The 19,379-nt window shown below is 46.7% G+C and overlaps 1 protein-coding gene across 1 annotated transcript; it reads right to left on the bottom strand.

The window, feature by feature from the left end:
• Window positions 1-15,847: 15,847 nt before the first annotated feature.
• LOC113013438 (uncharacterized) lies at window positions 15,848-18,457 on the bottom strand. Its single transcript, XM_026154334.1, has 2 exons — window positions 18,320-18,457; window positions 15,848-18,079 (listed from the first exon to the last, which is right to left on the bottom strand). Exon 2 carries the CDS (start codon window positions 17,841-17,843, stop codon window positions 15,861-15,863), a length of 1,983 nt encoding a protein of 660 aa, XP_026010119.1. The 5' UTR covers window positions 17,844-18,079; window positions 18,320-18,457; the 3' UTR covers window positions 15,848-15,860.
• Window positions 18,458-19,379: the final 922 nt, after the last annotated feature.

Here is a 19,379-nt window from a genome sequence, read left to right on the forward strand (position 1 = left end):
GTGTCTAGTGATAATGGCGAAACTACTGATGATGTGTCCTTACAAATTAAAAAGCAAACAATAAAATTAAATGGCTGAAACAATAAAAGAATAGTAAAATAGCAATAATAAAATAAAAAAATAATAAAAATAAAAAATAATAATAATTAAGAATGATAATAACAAAGAATAGGTAATAAATAAACTTAAAACTTAAACAAGCTACACCGAGGTTGCTGTCTCAGGGTCTCCTGGGGGCTACACGGTCATCCTCCAGGGACGAAAGGATAGGTGAGATGAGGTAGGGGAATGGGGAGCTATGCATGACATGCCCCGGCCCGTGCATCGCCGATGACCTGCTTTCAACATTCCGGCCTTAAACCTAATTAGTTCGATTATTAATTTGTTTGTTTTTTTATTTGGCCCTAAACCCAATCATTGGATAACAATTAATTACAATTTCCATTTGGCAATAATCCAAATTGGGAGAGTATTACAAATTTACAGTTAAAAACTCCTTTATACTTTTTTAATTACCTTAAAATTTTTTAAATATAGTTAGGGTTAAAAAATACTACATACAGGGTTAAAAAAATTCCTATAGACATGATTAAAAATGAATGACATGATTAAAAAAATGTTTACATGATTCCAAATTATTTACATGGTTGAAAAATTAAAATCTTTCTAAAAAAAACATGTTACTGATAGTGAGGAGTGATCAACAAATACATTTGGAAAAATCCTACCCAAAAAACTAAGAACAAAAAGGCAAAAAACTGATTTGGCTTTCTTAAACTAAATTCGAACTGAAAAACAGACATGTAAAAGTGGGAGTGTATAAATAGAAGCAGAAGGCAGTCTCTGTTCATTCCACCTCAAACCTTCGAACAGAGCAGATCAGTGCTGAGAGTAAGCCACTCTTTTCTTTTTGTTATGTGCCTAGGCCTGAAGAAGACCTTCACAGGTCGAAACGTTTTGTAATTTAATTTTTCTTTAAAAACTAAAAGATTTTTGCAAAACCAAGTCATTTTATTTCTTTTATTTCTTTAAAAACTTATCAAAAATGTAAGTTAAAAATTAAAGTTAAAAATTAAATTTAAATTTTGGTAGAAAAACCAGTTAATAAACTTGCCTCCATCCAACTCACCATGGTTCGATGGACTTCAGACTGGACCCTGGTGCATCATGGCAGACGTCGTTGACAATCCAGGGTCCAGACACCCTACTGAGGGAGAGCCCGTGCACCGTCCACTAGTGATGTGTCAGTCGCGAACGAAACGGCTCGTACGGTGTGTTCACACATGATAGACGCAACCAAAACGCGCCAGACGCCCCTAGCTTGACGCGTGCACATTTGCACCTCGAAGCATGTCCAACACAAAGCGGAAATGTGGGAGGAAGTAGTGCCAGACAGTATGTTTGCACGATGACAACTGTCGATCTAGCGTCTGAGAGTCTCCCTTCTCTATTTACTGTGGAGTGCAGAGCAGCGGCGTAAAGGACGTCCTCGCCGTACCTAGGTCCATCAGGTCCTCCAGAAGCGTGAGCAGTTTGGTGAGTTTCACCACTTGCTCCACGAGCTGCATCTGGATGACGCCCGCTTTCAGCGGTACCACCGCAGGTATTGATACCTGTGCTAATATATGCTAAACTATTCGTTTATACACTGAAAACATGGCTGTGGTATGCTATCAGTGAATGCCGTCAATGTTTACTGAAAGCAAACTGTGGTATGGAGACGACTGTTTATAATATTTATAGTGATACTCGAAAGGTCTCATCAATTCCTGATTTAATTCGATTTATGCTGTGTTATCAGTGTTTACAATGATAGCATGGCTGTGGTGTCATATCAATATATGCTCTCGATGTTTGCTGATATCAAACTGTGGTGTGAGGACCACTGTTATAAAGTCCTTTTTTTTTAGACCTGGTTTAATTCTGGTACAGAACCAGTTGAATATTTGTATATAATCTCTGCAGCTGTCAGACTCTATAACAGGGGTCACCAGCCTTTTTTAAAACTGAGAGCTAGATAAAATTGTGCACAGTTTGGTTCATCTTTAGTTATATGATAATAACAATTCTATCTTGATATGCTATGTCTTATCACAGGTTAATTTTTCAAAAAAGGCAAAAAAGGCCTGGGTCATGTAGCAGCCAACAACTCCTCCAGAGAGGCTGTCCTGGTGAGGGAGAAGTTCATGGTCCACTTCTCGGCTGTCATGGTCCGCAGCCGGGTGTCCAAGGAGCTGATGGGATGCCCATGCCCACGGGTGTGGCTGTCGACTCCACACGTGCATCCCATCCCAGGCGATCATCAGGTGGACTATTTAACCCGGCTCAGCCAGCTGCTCCATGCCAGTCCGTTAGTCACGTTTCAGCGGTAACGTGGCCCCAAGTGAAGGTGGTTGTAAAATTCTGACTTGCTTTAAACAACGCTAATCCTTTCCTTGTGCACTCCGGTAACTGTTTGCCATGTTTTGACCCCTCATCTGCCTGTCCTCGTGCCCGCCTGGAGTTCGGATCACCACCGCTCTTCATCTCCTCTGTTTTCCCTGGAGCTCTCCCGCGGACCTTCACCCCTCCCTCCGGTTCCCACAGCCCAGCCCTGATCGTAAGATTAACAACTCTACTCTGCTTATGCTATTATTTCCCTGTTCCCCAGTAACTCTCTTCCTCTTTCTGTTGCAGCCTCCCACAGTCCCGACTACGGCGTTCCTGAGTTGTTCATCTCCCGGTCCCTTGGTTTTCCAGTTAATCAGCGTGTTTTCCTTCGACCCTTCTGGGACACCCTTAGTTAAAAATAAAGTTTATTTTGCGTGCACCTTGGCGTGTTGTCTCTGCTTCTGGGTCCAGCTTGTGTGCTGAACTCCGGTTCATGACATCGACGGAGGGAGCAGTGTCTTGGCAGCCAAACGAATAGCCCATTTGAAGTCCCAGCGACTTCCCCACAACGGCTCTGAGCCACCCACAAACCTCTAAAGAGCATTCCTGCCTTTTTAAAATTTTTCTTAATAAATGGAGCTTGCCTCTAAAATAAACTAACCTCTCTTTATTCTCTTAAATAATTGGTCTTCACTATGTTCCTATATATTAGCCTATTTTGTCATTAGTATAATATGAAATAAATTCTACATATGTCAAGTTGTGTGCCAATATTTGCTGTGTAATAGAACTGAGACATTAGTCATTACAATAAATTATTTCAAATAATATTAAAATTCTCAAACAGAAAAACATTAAACATAAATATATAAAATGGGTTGTAGATATTTAGTAAAGGTAATCACAAGGGAATTCAAGTGAGTAAAAAGCTATCAGTGCTTGCTGTACATCTGTTGCTACAATTACATGCCTGTGGGTGCAGCAGCGGGAGCGGAGGGACCAGGGACTGGGGAGCCAAGAGAAGCAACAGGGGATGGCTCTGCTGCAGAATCATTTGGCTCTGTCAAATGATAAATGGCCTTTATTTGTATAGCCCCTAAGGACCCCAAAGTACTTTACACATCCAGTCATCCACCCATTCACACACTGGTGATGGCAAGCTACATTGTAGCTACTGCTGCCCTGTGGCGCACTGACAGAGGCGAGGCTGCCGGACACTGGCACCACCGGGCCCTCTGACCACCACCAGTAGGCAATGGGTGAAGTGTCTTGCCCAAGGACACAACGACTGAGATTGTCCGAGCCGGGGCACGAACCGGCAACCTTCCGATTACAAGGCGAACTCCCAACTCTTGAGCCACGATCGCCCACGAGACAATATTAAATGTTAACAGGTTGAAAACAATAGTCATAGAGAAAGTATATACAGTTGTCCCTCATTTATTGCAGCAGGGGTTCTCAGAATTACTAGCCCCTCATATACACTTTTTTTCACACACACATGAACATTACTCACAGTTCTCTTTCATAGCATTCGTTTCGTGTCTCACTATGGGAACACCTCCTGTGTGACCTCATCAGAAGCTCAAATGCCATTACGCCAGCCCTTACAGGCTGACTAAGTGACGCCCATGTCAGGAGGGGCTAGTGCCTCTCTATATAATAGGCTGACATAGCGTCAGATGTCATTCAAAACCCTCTTCTCACTTCTCACAGAAGCCTGTAGACAACTGTGCTATTGGGTGCTAAGCTAAACTGTCCACAGATTTGAGTGAACAACTCGGTCGCCGGGCGCTTTGTTCACAGCATTTCAGTTGTCCACTAGCATACAAGCAGTAGCAATACTATTCTGTAGCTAGTGCTGGTTTCAAGTAGCAATACTTTCACCCTGGGAAGTAGCAATATTTTTCCAAAGCAAAGTAGCAACACTTTGCTAATAAAGGTACAACTAGCTTCACCATCAGGTAGCAATACCCTTCGGCGCTAGTGGTTTTTACACATTAGGTAACAATACCTGTAGAAAAGTAGCACTACTTTTCACCCCACACTAGCTGAGAAATAGCAATATTCTCCACACTCAGTGTCAGTCTCGCTAACGTGCGCAACCCTCTAGCTAACCATGGCTACGACTGACAACGAAGTTGCAAAACTTTGTCGTTGCAGCAAGAAGATTTCTGCCTGGGATACACACCCTGTGTGTGCAGCATGCCTGGGTTTATCTCACGCTCAGGCTGCCTTGACACCTGCACACGACTGTATCCACTGCGCGGCTTTCCCATGCAAACTACTCCGCCGTAGGCTAGCTCGCCAGGCTAACCTGTCGGGTGGCAACCCTTTGCTGTGTGAGGCTGCTGCAGCGCAATGAGAAATTGAGATGCCCGATGATTTGGCCGCAAGGCCAGGGCCGAGCTGGGCAGAGGCAGACCCTCAGCCCATCGCGACCGCTTTCCCGTCGCTGGAGGCACACAGAGATTGTGAGTTTTTCCCCCATGCTGGAGTCACCCAGGGGGGAGATGCTAACGAGGACGGGGATGAGTCGGCTGATTCGGAGCTCCTGCTGTGTGACGAGGAGGAGGAAGATTCCACCTCCTTGGCTAGCATCAGCTGGGCTACAAAGCCCTCAGCTACCGGCGAGGTTAACAAATCGACACCGCCGTCTCCCCTGGATCTCGACATGCAGGACATGTGCAAGCGCGCAGCTGCTAGGCTCAACATCCCGTGGCCCGCCATACAAACAGAGGTTGTAAAATCTCGTTTTGACGGTAAGAAATTGCCGAAGGCGAAAAAGACGGGGAAGCATGTGTTGCCTGTTTTTCCGGAGCTACTCAATGAGATAGCGGTGACGTGGAAAGGAAAACCTTACAGCGAGAAACACCCCATCGCGGGGAGCTCTCTGCTGGATTTTGAGGGGATGGAGTCTATCGGCTTCTGCCAGATGCCACAAGTGGAGCCGTTGGTAGCGAGCCATCTTCACCCGAAGACGTCTCTGTCCTCATCGGCCCCATCTCTCCCCTCCAAAACAGACCGCTTCCAGTCTAGCCTTACAGATAAGTGCTACAAGGCAGCGGCTCCGTCGGTAAGAGCCCACAACGTCTCCTCTAGGCTAAGGAGGAGGAAGAAGCGGCCGGCCTGATAGCCTCTCCTCTAGGCGAGAGCGAACCCAGTTTCATGGGCCGCTCTGCCACCACCCAGCTCCGTTCCAGAGCAAGTTCAACGGGACATGTTCCACACAGAGTGCATAACTCGGGCCAGTGTTCCTGTCACTGCCAGAGGGAAAGAGAGCCAAAGTTCACAGTGTTGTTTCACAAACACTTCTCTCTATTTCCTTGTGCCAAAGAAAGGGGGGGAGGGGGATGTGTCATGATCCTGGGTCGTTGACCCAGCGTTTTGTGTTTCTTTTTAGTTTCATCTTGTGTTTGGTGTTTCTTCTGATTCTGTATTAATTCTTTGGGTTGGTTGTCGTGTTTATTATCCCTACCTGTGTCTCCCTTCTGTGCTCCGTTCAGGTCCCTGCGTTTTGTTGTAAAACAGTCTGTGTGTCTCCACCAGTCTCCAGTCTCTAAAACAGTCTCCAACATTTGACCTTAGAACTGAAGAAGCTTCTCGGATGAGAGGTGAAACGTCTTCAAGCAACTTAAAGAAGTCCAGACGCTTTTCTTTGCAAGCTCCTTTGACTACGATGACCTGGATGACTGAGAACCTTCACAGACAGTCTGTGTGTTTCCGGTTTTACTTTGTAGGTCTGCTTCTCATCATGTCCATTAGTGTCAGCTGTGTCCACCCCTGCATGTCATCTCCTCATTACCTAGTGTGTATTTATAGTGTGGGTTCTGTTCATCGTCGGATCGTCTGTGTTTCTCGGTGTAACTATGTCTCTCTGTATTCTCAGCCCCCGTTTTTCCCAGTCTAGGTTTTTTCAGTCATTCGTCTTTTCTCACTGCCTGTTCGGTCGCTCCACTTCTGTAAATAAAACATCACTCTCATCACCAGTCCACTGCCTGCATTTTGGGTCCTTTTTTCTCCTACACCACACGGCTCACCCCGCCAGCCGTGACAGGATGAGAGCCATTCTGGATCTCCGTGTCCTGAACCGGCATTTAAGGACATACAAGTTCAGGATGTTGACACATGCCTCGCTGCTACGGTTAGTACAAACAGGCAACTGGTTCACATCAATCGACCTGAGGGATGCTTATTTCCACATCCTCATATATCCCCCACACCGAAAGTATTTAAGATTTGCTTTCCAGGGGATAGCATACGAGTTTGTTGTCCTGCCTTATGGTCTCTCACTAAGCCCAAGGGTGTAAAACACACCGAGGCAGCAGTGGCCCCGCTCAGAGAAAAGGGCATTCAGGTGGCCAAATACATCGACAACTGGCTGGTGGCGGGTTGTCACACAAATGCTCTCACCTGCACATAAGAGGCTTTCAGCGCTGGGTGGGTTCGCGGGGACTAGACCCTCACCGAAACGGCCACCGTCGCGTGAGAGTCTCTGCAGACTGTTCACTCGCTCTCCGCGAGTGGTAGAAGCCAGGTTTCTTGTCTCAGGGCATTGCCATGGGGGCAGTTTCAGCCAGGAAGGTGGTCTCCACAGATGCCTCTCTTTCGGGCTGGGGGGGCCACCCACAAAGGCAGAATGGGGAATGGGGCCCTCACATGCGCTCCACCCACATAAACTGTCTGGAACTGCTGGCAGTTCACCTGTCGCTAAAACATTTTCTCCCTTGGCTGAGAGGTTATCATGTTTTAATGAAGTCGGACAATTCCACTGTTGTGGCCTACATCAACAGACAGGGGGTCTGGGGTCCCCCAAGTTACACACACTGGCACACAGACTGATAGTCTGGAGTAGTGTTCACCTGCTGTCACTGAGAGCAACTCACCTGCCGGGAATCATGAACTTTGCAGCAGATCTTCTCTCCAGGGGCAACCCATTGTACAGAGACCAGAAGCTTCACCCAGAGGTGGTGAAGCAGATCTGGCTGTGATTCAGTCAGGCGACCGTGGACATTTATGCATCCAGGGAGAATGCTCAGTGTCCCTTGTTTTATTCGCTGCACGATCAGAGAGCTCTACTCGGGGTGGATGCTCTAGCTCACGAGTGGTCAAGAACCCTCCTCTATGCTTTTCCCCCAGTGGCCCTAACCCTAACTCTGGCCAGAGGGAGAGAGAGAGGTCACTATATGACCCTGATAGCCCCGCACTGGCCAGGGAAGCACTGGCTGGCGGAGATTTTTCAGCTGCTGTGCGGCCCACTTTGGTCATAACCACTACGCAGAGACCTCCTGTCTCAGGCACAGGGGGAAATATTCCACCCCCACAAAGAGAGGCTAGCTCTACGGGCTTGGCCCATGAGTGGTTTAACCTGAACACAGTGGGGCTCCCTCATAGTGTTATTGACACAATTCAGTGTTCTAGAGCATCGTCTACTAGGACGCTATATGAGCACAAGTGCACAGCAAATCCAGCATGTCCAAACGAACACTGTCGGATTTGATTTCAACACTATTAAAGTGTCTATATGGGTCCACACCAGAGAGTGTTAATTTAACTCTTTTTGGAGAGTTGGTACGTTAACTCTGATTTAGTGTTAAACACCAAATCTGTCTGGAGTTGATAATTTAACACTTGGTGTTAAGAGCTTATATATTAACTCTCAAAAGAGTATTTTAGTTTAACTACGTAAGAGTTATCTTCTAATTCATTCTAAAAAGCGGGAATTTTACTGTTCTGAACTTCTAGAAATTTCTTTTGGAAATAAACATTTACTAAAAAGGCGCAATGGTTTTTGAAAAACATTTATTCTGAACTGTGCACCACAATTTCAAAACATTTTCTGAAAGATGTAACAGTGTACATGTTCTCACTTTCATTAGAATTTTGTTTATCAAAAGGTCTGACATGGTAAATGCAAATAACAGCATTCTCATCACTTATTTCTTCAATACAATATGCATGTCCTTCATTCATCCCTTTGTGGAACTTCAATGCACTTCTGCTCTCCCCCATATTCCATCTTCACAAGCATATCCTGTGCGGAGATTGAATAAAAATTAGTTGACATTAATTAATGGCATAAATAATCCAGTAAACAATTGCAGCACAGTAAAAAAAAAAAAAAAAGGAATCCCTCTTTGAGCCATTACTTGTGTAAAGTATTTTCCCAAAAGACAAGGACACAGGCAACAGGTAATACTGAACTAAATGTAAAACCTCAACCTTTTTAATTTTTACATAAACCGTGTGCACAAAACTCTGGAGGGATCTAAATGCTAACGTAGAATCCAGTCAGGACGTCAGCTACTGCTGTTTGCTCGTTTTTTTGTTTTTTTTTTATGGGCGATCGTTTTCAGGCTTCAAGTAGCACCATTATACCAACATTTCACATTCTAGACGTTGTTTTACGTGTATTTGACCAAAAGTTTGACTGAAAATTCACATGCTAGCTGTAAATGGCCTCGCTAGAAGTCTGACTAGCTATCCACACAGCTAAACATGAACCCAGGAACTCCAGACAATAGATGAGATCTTGAGAAGTTTACTGGTTCTTTCATTTTGTGAAACTGTAACAATAAACATATGTGGAAATGTACATTATTCAACCCGGGGTAGCGGTCATGTCCGGTTGGCTCTCCGGTGACTGTTTCCTCGCGGCTGCGTGCAGCGGGGCTAGGGGAGGGTCTGTGCTGACGGACGTGGGTTACTGACCTGGTAGCCTGGCTGCCCCTGGGTGGGTCCGGGATGGGCGTGAGGTTCTGGGAGCGCTCCGTCTCTGGGCTGGGACCCGGACCGGGCCTCGGGGGCTTGGGTCCTGGTTGGTGTGTTGCCGGGGTTGTGGGCGGGTGGGTGCATGGGGGCCCAGCCCTGGAGCAGGGTGCCGCCGGTGCGTTGAGCCACCTGGGGGGCTCTTCAACTGGTGGGGGAGATTGTCACATCTTGCAGGAGCTTTCCTCTCCTCAGGAGCTCCCTCTGCAGGAGGGGGAGATACAGGAGAGGTGGAGGAAGATCTCAGCCTGGGTGTTTATTGTCTTATGTAGTCTGGAAGATGAGTGGATGGTGGGGTGGGTGCAGTTTTCTCTGTGGTGGGGTTGGGTGGACTGTCCTGGGCTCTGTGGGGCCGGGCGGCGCTGCTGCACTGAGCCCGGTCTGGATGGGCCTGGGCCCCCTTTCCCTGGCGGGTCGCGGAGTATGGGGGTGCCTACTGGGGTCAGCGGGGGAGCTGGCCCCAGGGAGGGGTTACTTGCCCCTCCCTTCCTTCCCTCCCCATCTCCAGCTGCCTCCCTCTTCCCGCTCCACCACAACCACCCACACATGCAGGGCCTTGGAGTAGGGGTATGTCACCAGGGTGCAGAGGAGGCTACCCCCCCCCTCTGTCCCCTTCTGGCTGCCTCTGCCTCAATTTTATCCCACAACTTAGACATTCACATTACTCACACTCTCATTACACATACATATAGGATCTTGGGGGTGGGCACGATACACGGAGTCCAAAGTACCATCAGGGTGTACACCCCACCCCTGGCATCGTTGCCCACCTCTCAATTTTAAATACATGCAGACATTGAGGGCTAGCAGGAGGGACCATGCGCTTACCTGCTGCTCTCTGGCAGGTAGCTCCAAGCCCTCCTGGGTTTTAAATGCACCTTAGGTGTTTTACGAAATTGTGTTCTATTGTATTTTTATCTGTATTTACTGTACAGCACTTTGGTCAGCCTTGGTTGTTTTTAAATGTGCTCTATAAATAAACTTGACTTGACTTGACTTGACTTAGAACACACATGCATCAACATTACAATGAGCGGGTGGAGGGAGGTTCGGAGTCTTCTCTCACCCCCGTTCTCTGCGACCTGCTGGGGGGCTAGGACTAGGAGGAGGAGTTGGCCGTCCGACTGCGGTCTGGAGTGTGGAGCCTTCCTGCTGCTGCGGAGTCGGGGCGGTCTGCCTCCCCCCCACCGCAGGGAAAAGGGAAACACCACCTGGGTCTGGGTGCAGTTCCCCCCTCCAGGGGCGGGGGCACCTAGACCCGGTTTGTAGAGTACGCTTGGGGAGTGTGATCGTGTGTACAACGTCTCTTTATGTCTGTCTCCACGTTGGTTGAGTGTGGAGTAAGTGCATATGAGAGCATGAGGGTGGGAATGGATGTTTGTATCTGTGTGTGCCTGTATGTCTGTGTCTATATGTCAGGTTGGGTGTCAGGCGCCACCTCTCTGGGGACATCTCAGGCACTCCAAGGTTTGGAGGCCTATCTCCCCCTACCACCACTTCCCCTGCCAGTGGCGGACCCCCTCAGACATCGGTGCGTTGGTGGTTCTTTGTGTCCGAGGATGGGCGTCCAGGTACACACCGGCTCACTCCTTGGCAGCCGCTTATCGGGGCCTGGGGCTCGCTCGGGCCACTTCGGAGGTGGGGTGCCCCCGGCCTCTCGGCCTGGGGCTCGGTCACTCAGGCGCAGCTGGCTGCCGGCGGAGCTCACGGGCGCGTCACTGCAACTCCCCCTGGCTTCTGCTCCGCGGCTGCTAAGTGAGCCCTCATCTGGGACTCTCCTCAGCTCTTTCCGGGACAGTGGCGCAGCTGCCCCTCTGTTGGTCTTCCTTGGTCTCTTGTGTTCTGGGGGCCTCTGGATGTCTGGAGTTTTGATCTCCTCCACACCTGCTTCACGCCCTGGAGGATGGGGCTGTGGCCCCCCCACATCCTCTAGCAGATTATTACATGAAGGAACCTTTTTAAAAAACAAAAAACAAGCGCGTCCATGCTCACAGGTGTACACACGGGTGATCACACCCACAAACTACACCCTTTTTGGCTCCTACCTCAAAGCACACTGTGTTCTGTTGATCTTATGTGCTGCACAATAATGTTTAACATTTAGTATTTACTGTCATATTCCCATATATCATTGTGATGTTGTTTATTCTATTACTCTTGTTCTCTTCTGCTTGCTTTCTTTTTTCTTTCTCAGCAGGTGATCCAGGTGATTGATATATGCATTTTTTTTTCTCTGCCCGTTCTGTTGGTTTTTGTCTTTTGCCCTTCTCCCCCGTCCCTCTTCTCAGCTGTTTCTCTTTCCCTCTTTCTTTCTCCCCTTCTTTCCCCCAGTCAAGTCTGTCCCGTATTCAGCAAGTGAAAATAAAATAAACAATAAAAGGTGAATCAAATGGACCATTACGGCAAGGCTGGGATGGTCAGTTTGGTAAAGTAAATCCGTTGGGCATCTTTCTTTGCCTTTAGACAACAATTCTGATGGCAAAAGAGCCAAACGGGACAGGCCAAAAAAAAAAAAAAAAAAAAAAAAAAAAGGAAATGTACATTACTCATCTGTACTGTAAACAACAACTTGTGCCAATGACAATAACAATGCATTTGAGAAGCTAGCATGACGATTAGCACCGCTAATTAGCATATGAACTGGCGATCTCATTTACATATGAATAGCACATAGAAAACTTGTTAACTGTGGTCCATCACACATAAAGACAACACTTGGAGTGTCTCATTGCTTTTCCATTGAGTACTTACAGACAATGCTTTAACAAACACCCAAAGAAGGACATGAATGTGGAGCAGCCATCTCGAAGCAACATAGCAAGAAAACATGAACTTCCTGTCTAACTCTTCTTCTACTGTCACAAAATATCGACTTAAAGGGACCACAGGGCGGCACATTTACTGACATTTAAAACATGAAACTAACTAGGCAGTAACATAACACTCCCCGCCTGGGATTATGACAATCCCACATTAAACTGTCAGTCACTAAACTTTTCAGGGGACAGCAGCAAAACCACTTCCGTTACAGGACGAGAGAAAGTCTTCTTATTGCCTGAATGCGAAGTAGTTACTTCGACTTTCCTGACAAGTCCATCTTTCCCTGGGAAAGTCTTGGTTATGATACACATGGGCCAATCGCTCCTCTTCACCTGAATGTCTTTGAGCAGAACGATGTCTCCTTCCTTGAGACTTTGTTTCTTGTCCTGCCATTTGTGTCGCAACTGAAGAGTATGAAGGTATTCCCGTCTCCATTTGGACCAGAACATGTCAGCGAGACCTTGTACTCTTTTCCATTGTTCTTTCAGAAATATCCCCTTTCCAAAGTCACCAGGGGGTGGCGTTGCCGAGTCTGGTTTCATCGTGAGCAGCATCGACGGCGTGAGGATGAGAGGTGACTCAGGATCGGTGGACACAGGAATCAGGGGGCGAGCATTCATGATGGCACAGACTTCTGCCATGAATGTTGACAACAGTTCATGTGTTAGTAGTGTTCTTTTGCAGTCCTGTAACATAGAGTCGAGGATACGCCTCGCAATCCCAATCATCCGCTCCCAGGCACCGCCCATATGGGATGCATGAGGTGGGTTGAAGATCCATGAACAGTTTTGTTTGCTTAAGTAGCCTTCGACATCCTCGACTGACATGTTTGATCCGTCCATTTTCAGTTCCCGAGAGGCGCCGATAAAGTTCGTACCGCAATCCGATCTTAGTTGTCTTGCTGGGCCTCTGATTGCAAAAAGCCGCCTTAAAGCATTTATGAAGCTGTCTGTGTTCATTGATTTGATCAACTCGATATGGACTGCTCTTGTTGACAGACATGAGAACATCACGGCCCACCTTTTAGAGCTAGCTTGTCCTGCTCTCGTGCGCCGGGTTACAATGTCCCATGGCCCGAACACGTCTACACCCACATATGTGAAGGGGGGTGCAACTTGCATTCGTTCAGATGGTAAGTTTCCCATTTGCTGACATTCCGCTTTTCCTCTCAATTTCTTGCATGTGACACACTTAAAAAGCACTGTGCTGATAGCCCTTTTGGCTCCTACCATCCAGAATCCTGCAGCTCTAATGGCACCTTCCGTGAAATGTCTTCCTTGGTGTTTCACAGTCTCGTGATAGTGCCGTATTAAGAGCGTTCCCAAGTGGTGTCGGGCAGGGATGATGAGAGGGTGAGTGGTGTCGATACCCAGTTCAGATTGTATGATTCGGCCTCCAACTCTTAAAGAGTCCATTGCTATCTAGAATAGGATGCAGTTTCCAAAGACTGCTTGAGGGGGGAATAGGGATCCCTTCCTGAATACACTTTATTTCCTTTTCGTAGCACTCACTCTGAACGCTCTTTATGATACAGACCTTCGCATTTCCAATTCTTCCACTGTGGGTTGACAGAGATGCCAACCACGACAGCTGGATGCTTGGTTGGATTGACCAAAGGAACGAGCAATGTGGGTCAAGCGGGCAACTGCTCTGAGGAGAGGACTGTAGTCGGAAAACCTCTCAAGATGGGATGAACTTACTGTTGACCTTGCGATTTGTGTCAGATTTGTTGTCACCAGCGGACGTATTTCTGTATCAAGAGTGGGATCCACAAGGTCAAACGTGACTGGAGATTGCGACTGTGCGGACGGTTTGAGGAGAAAGGCTGGCCCTTTAAACCATGTTGTGCTGCTCAGTTGCGCTGCTGCAACGGAGCGGGACCCATGATCTGCTGGATTGAGTTCAGATGGAACGTGCCTCCACTGGTTGGAGCATGTTGATTGTAGGATGCGTTGGACCCTGTTATGCACGTACACATAAAATCTTCGTGACTGATTGTGGATGTAGCCTAGCACGACTTTACTGTCAGTGTAGTACTCAATGTCGTCAAACATGATGTCTATTTCTGCTACTATCAGCTCCGCAACTTCAACTGCAAGCACTGCAGCACATAACTCTAGTCTTGGAATTGTGAGGCCGGCTTGAGGAGCTAGCTTTGTTTTTCCAAACACAAAGCCGATTTCTGTTTTGTTCGAAGTAGACAGTTTGATGTAAGCGACAGCTGCAATGGCTTTCACGGATGCATCAGCGAATACACAAAGTGTTTTGGTTTGGGCACCAGATGTAGAGAGAGAAGTGTAGGGGCGTGGTATTTGGAGATCTTCTAAATCTTGAAGTGAGTCCTTCCAATTGCTCCACTCTGCCTTCATGTTGTCTGGGAGTGCTGCATCCCAGTCGTCCGTCAAGCTGGTAAGTTCTCTAAGAATCAGTCTGCCTTGAATTGTGATTGGAGCGAGAAACCCCAGAGGGTCGTAGAGACTGTTGACAGTAGAGAGGACACCTCTACGTGTGAAGGCCTTTTGCTCATTGTCAACTTTGAATGTGAAGGTGTCTGTGTCAACATTCCACAGCAGCCCCAAACTGCGTTGCACTGGCGAGTCTTGAGCACACAGGTCTAAGTTTCCAATGTTTTTTGCCCTGTCCTCTGGTGGGAAAGCTTCTAGGACTGTAGGGCGGTTGGAGATTACTTTGTGTAGTCTGAGGTTTGAAGAAGCAAGAGCCCGTTGAGCTTGTTGGAGAACTTGTATGGCCTTTTCTTCAGTAGGAAATGACTTGAGAGCGTCATCGACATAGAAATCTCGCTCAATGAATGTCCGCACCTCAATCCCAAAATCTAGCTCACCAGTCGCTGCTGCTTTCTTCAACCCATATATGGCGACAGAGGGGGAGGGACTGTTCCCAAAAATGTGCACTCGCATGCGATACTCTATAACTTCAGATGACATGTCGTTATCTTTGTACCACAAGAAGCGGAGAAAGTCTCTGTGGCTCTCTTTGACAACAAAACAGTGGAACATATGTTCAATGTCCGCCGTTATGGCCACCTGCTCCTTTCTGAATCTTATGAGCACCCCAACAAGACTGTTGTTGAGGTTGGGGCCTGTTAGCAACACGTCGTTGAGAGAGACTCCTTCATGTGGGGCGCTTGAGTCGAACACGACCCTAATTTTGGCGGGTTTCTTTGGATGGTAAACCCAAAACAAAGGGAGGTACCAGCATTCCTGGTTCTGACTGAGAGCTGGTGCCACTTCAGCATGTCCTCTGGTAAGCATGTTCTCCATAAACTCCAGAAAGTGTGTTTTCATTTCAGGTCGTTTTTCAAGAGTGCGCCGGAGTGACATAAGGCGATCGTAGGCCAGTTGTCTGTTGTTCGGGAGCCGTTGTCGAGGCGATCGAAAAGGCAGAGGACCAACCCAGCTATTGTCGCTGCCCTGATAGAACTCTGAGTCCATTATTTGGAGAAACTGCATATCCTCAACTGATGGTGCAAGTTTGTGATCATCCGCTGTTCGTGTGAAGACCTGCTGACCAATGCTGTCCACATTACATCCTGACACAGGAAGGCTTGGGAGGCTGTGACTGCGCTCAGGAGCTTTGGTAAATGTCTCTTTAACAGTTATTTGACCGTTGCATGGCTGAAAATGGCTTGCACGGCCATTCTCCAGTATGAAAGTCTTATAGCTGTTCACGTGTTGGGGTCTGTGCACTCCATCGAGACAGATGTCACCTACCACGACCCAACCCATGTCGAGTCTCTGAGCAAATGGGGCGTCGTCTGGACCATTTATTTGCTCCCGGACTTTGTGGACTCGAAGCATGTCTCGTCCCAGCAGTAGTAGTATGTCAGCATTTGGGTCTAATGGCGGGATCAAGTTGGCAATCTGTCGTAGATGGGCGTGGTGTTAGGCAGCTTCTGGAGTTCGTATCTCAGAGCGGTTATCTGGAATTTCGTTACATTCGAGGAGTGTTGGCAGAGGAAGACTTGCCTTTCCATTCACTGACTCTACTATAAAGCCAGAAGCACTTCTTCCTGATACTCCTGTGAGTCCGGCACATGTCTTTAACATGTACGGGCGACTCTCTCCTTGGATCTGAAAAACATCAAAGAACTGGGAACGTGCCAGCGATCGATTGATCTGATCGTCCAAGATTGCATACATTTTCTTTGTTTGATCTCTGTGTCCAGCAGGGTATACATTCACTAGTGTGATTTTTGAACATTCTCTGGCGCTCACTCCTTCCCCACACACCTCAGTACACCGAGATGTGACTTCTTGGGTGTCTGCTTTGTCTCTCTCCCCGCCTTGCTGTGGGGAAGGGGGCGATTTGGACTCCCATGGTGCTGGACCTGGGTGGAGGGCAGAAATGTGATTTTTGCTGTCACACTCAGTGCACGTGGTTTCTGATTCACAGTTCTTGGCTAAATGGTCAGTAGATGAGCAGCAGCGAAAGCAGACGTTTAATTTTTTGAGGATCTGTTTGCGCTCTTCCAAGGGTTTCTCTCTGAACCCTCTGCACCTTTTCAGAGGATGAGGCTTGCTGTGAATTGGGCACTGTTTATTTGGATTCACAGCATACTTAGACTTTTCTGCATCTGCCTTGTCCTGTACTTGAGTTTTGTGAACAGATATGGGTCCTTTGGAGAACCTTTCGTGCATGTGTCTTCGTTCTGATGTTATGGGTTGGTTAGGGCTTTGGACGCTGAAGCTAGGGTCAGTTCGTGTTCTGGCTTCAGTGCGAATGAAGTTGACAAACACAGTAAAGGGGGGAAAGCTGACGCCATAATCGTGCTTGTACCTTGAACAAATATTCATCGACCTTTCTTGTAGATTGTACGGCAATTTTTCGACTATCGCTTGGATCCCTCTTGATGTGTCTAAGTAGGTCAAGCCAGGTAAGTAACCGTCCAACTTGGCTGTCTCTAGCTCTAACATTAGATCGGCAAGATCACGGAGTTTATAAGGCTCTTTAAGTGTGATTTTAGGGAAGCTGTCGACCTTTTGAAAGAGAGCTTGCTCTACAGCTTCTGGGGAGCCATATATTTCTTCAAGTCTGTCCCAAGCCATAGCTAAACCAACTTCAGGGCATCTGATATTGACAGCTCTCATTTGTTTGGCTTGTTTAGCTGAATCTTTACCAAGGTAGCGCACCAGCAAATCCAGCTCTTCTCCTGGTGAAAGGTCTAACCCTGCTATTGCGGTTTTGAAAGATGATTTCCATGCCCAGTAACTCATGGGTTGGTCATCAAAGCTGGTAAGGCCTGTAGTAATGAGCTGGCTGCGGGCTAGATATTTGGCGAGGTCGTAAGTGTGTTGGCTCGGGGCATGTTCATTGCCCTGAGTATAACTGGATTTATATGGTGTCTGAACAAGAGGTGTAAACTCTTTGTAGTTGGTGGATGGGGGCTTGTACAGTTCGTTATGAGTAGCAGCACAGTTTGTTTTGTTTCCTTCTTTTATAGCAATTTCTTGAAAGGTGGGTGTAGGGTCTTTGTATTCAGTTTTTACTGGGGCTGTTGATTCTGCTGCATTGATAGCTGTTTGTTCCAAAACATACTGCGCAGTGCGTTTTTCTTTGCTCTCAGATAGGGGTGGCCCATAAGCTACACTGCGTGTTTCGAAGCCTAATTCAAGTAGACCAGCTTCTAAAGAATTAGCTTCTGCTATGGCAGCTTCCTTCTCTTGTTCCGCTCTCAGCGCGTCAAGAGTAGCTTGCTCGACTTTAATTTCTATTTCTTTCTTTGTATATGAGGCTCTTGTTTGAGCAGCTTCAGCCTTTGCTTTTGCTCTGAGCAGTTCAATGCTAGCTGACGAACCTGCTCTTGATGGTGGTTTGCGGGAACGGACTGACTCTGTCTCGGCTTTGGAGGATTTACTTTCAGACATTTTGGATTTGTTGTACTTTGATTGTGTCCGCCCGTATACTTTACTTAGCTTATAGGATGGTCGTAGCTCCACGCGGTGGCTTCTGTAGCTATGATGTTTGCTGTGGTGCTGTCTTTTCACTGTAAATGGCCTCGCTAGAAGTCTGACTAGCTATCCACACAGCTAAACATGAACCCAGGAACTCCAGACAATAGATGAGATCTTGAGAAGTTTACTGGTTCTTTCATTTTGTGAAACTGTAACAATAAACATATGTGGAAATGTACATTACTCATCTGTACTGTAAACAACAACTTGTGCCAATGACAATAACAATGCATTTGAGAAGCTAGCATGACGATTAGCACCGCTAATTAGCATATGAACTGGCGATCTCATTTACATATGAATAGCACATAGAAAACTTGTTAACTGTGGTCCATCACACATAAAGACAACACTTGGAGTGTCTCATTGCTTTTCCATTGAGTACTTACAGACAATGCTTTAACAAACACCCAAAGAAGGACATGAATGTGGAGCAGCCATCTCGAAGCAACATAGCAAGAAAACATGAACTTCCTGTCTAACTCTTCTTCTACTGTCACAAAATATCGACTTAAAGGGACCACAGGGCGGCGCATTTACTGACATTTAAAACATGAAACTAACTAGGCAGTAACATAACACTAGCTTTTTTTCAAGGCTGTGGTATTTGCCCGCAAACAATACCTTTCAGCTAGCTAAAACAGAATATTATGCTATCACCGAGCAACATGGCTAATGCCTTTCACACAGCTTTGTCTCAACTCCAAAGAGCCACAGAAGTAAAAGCTCATAATAATAATTGAAACAATCTTTGAAAAAATGACTTACCAAGCATGGCAAACAACTCAAATATGTAGAGCAAAATGTTCTGAAACGGCTTCACTTCAGCTTCGATTGGAGCCGTGCTGGGGGCGGAGTCTGTGAATTTACTCTATTGGTGTCATAGCCCCTGTAGGAGTTCAGAGTTAAGAGGTCAAGAGTTAACGTTTCCATTGTAACACCTCCAGATTTGACATAGAAACACTCATTTTTAACACTCGATTTTAACTACTGTCATTTTACACCTCAGAGTTACATTAAAAGAATGTGACTCTACTTACAGTAAAATTAACTCTACTTTTGCAAGAAGACTATTAACACCAAAACATTTAACACTTTTGAATTTGCTGTGTGGCGTATGTTTGAAATATGCTGGTGCTTAGAATCACAGGCCATCCCTTTTCAGTGCTCCGTGGCTGTGATTCTGTCATTTCTTCAGGCACTGATTGATAAAGGTAAAGCCTTCTCCACCATCAAGGTGTATTTGGCAGCAATTTCAGTCTGCCATATTGGTTTTGAGGGGAAGACTGTTTGCCAGCATGCCTTAACCCTTTAAAACCGGTCAGAGCGGGCACGCTCCATTTTGCACAACTACTTTTAAATCCCGGTAGCACTGCAACCACGTAAGCTAGCGCAATAATTTTTTTTTGCATATGAAACCGGAGAAGTTGTACTTACATCTTATGCCAT

The sequence above is a fragment of the Astatotilapia calliptera genome, chromosome 20 (assembly GCF_900246225.1).
Source record: "Astatotilapia calliptera chromosome 20, fAstCal1.2, whole genome shotgun sequence".
Classification (NCBI taxonomy): Eukaryota; Metazoa; Chordata; class Actinopteri; order Cichliformes; family Cichlidae; genus Astatotilapia; species Astatotilapia calliptera.

What these genes read in the sequence shown, in the direction of transcription:
- LOC113013438 (XM_026154334.1), bottom strand. Translation starts at nt 17,843, where the DNA reads ATGTCTGAAAGTAAATCCTCCAAAGCCGAGACAGAGTCAGTCCGTTCC.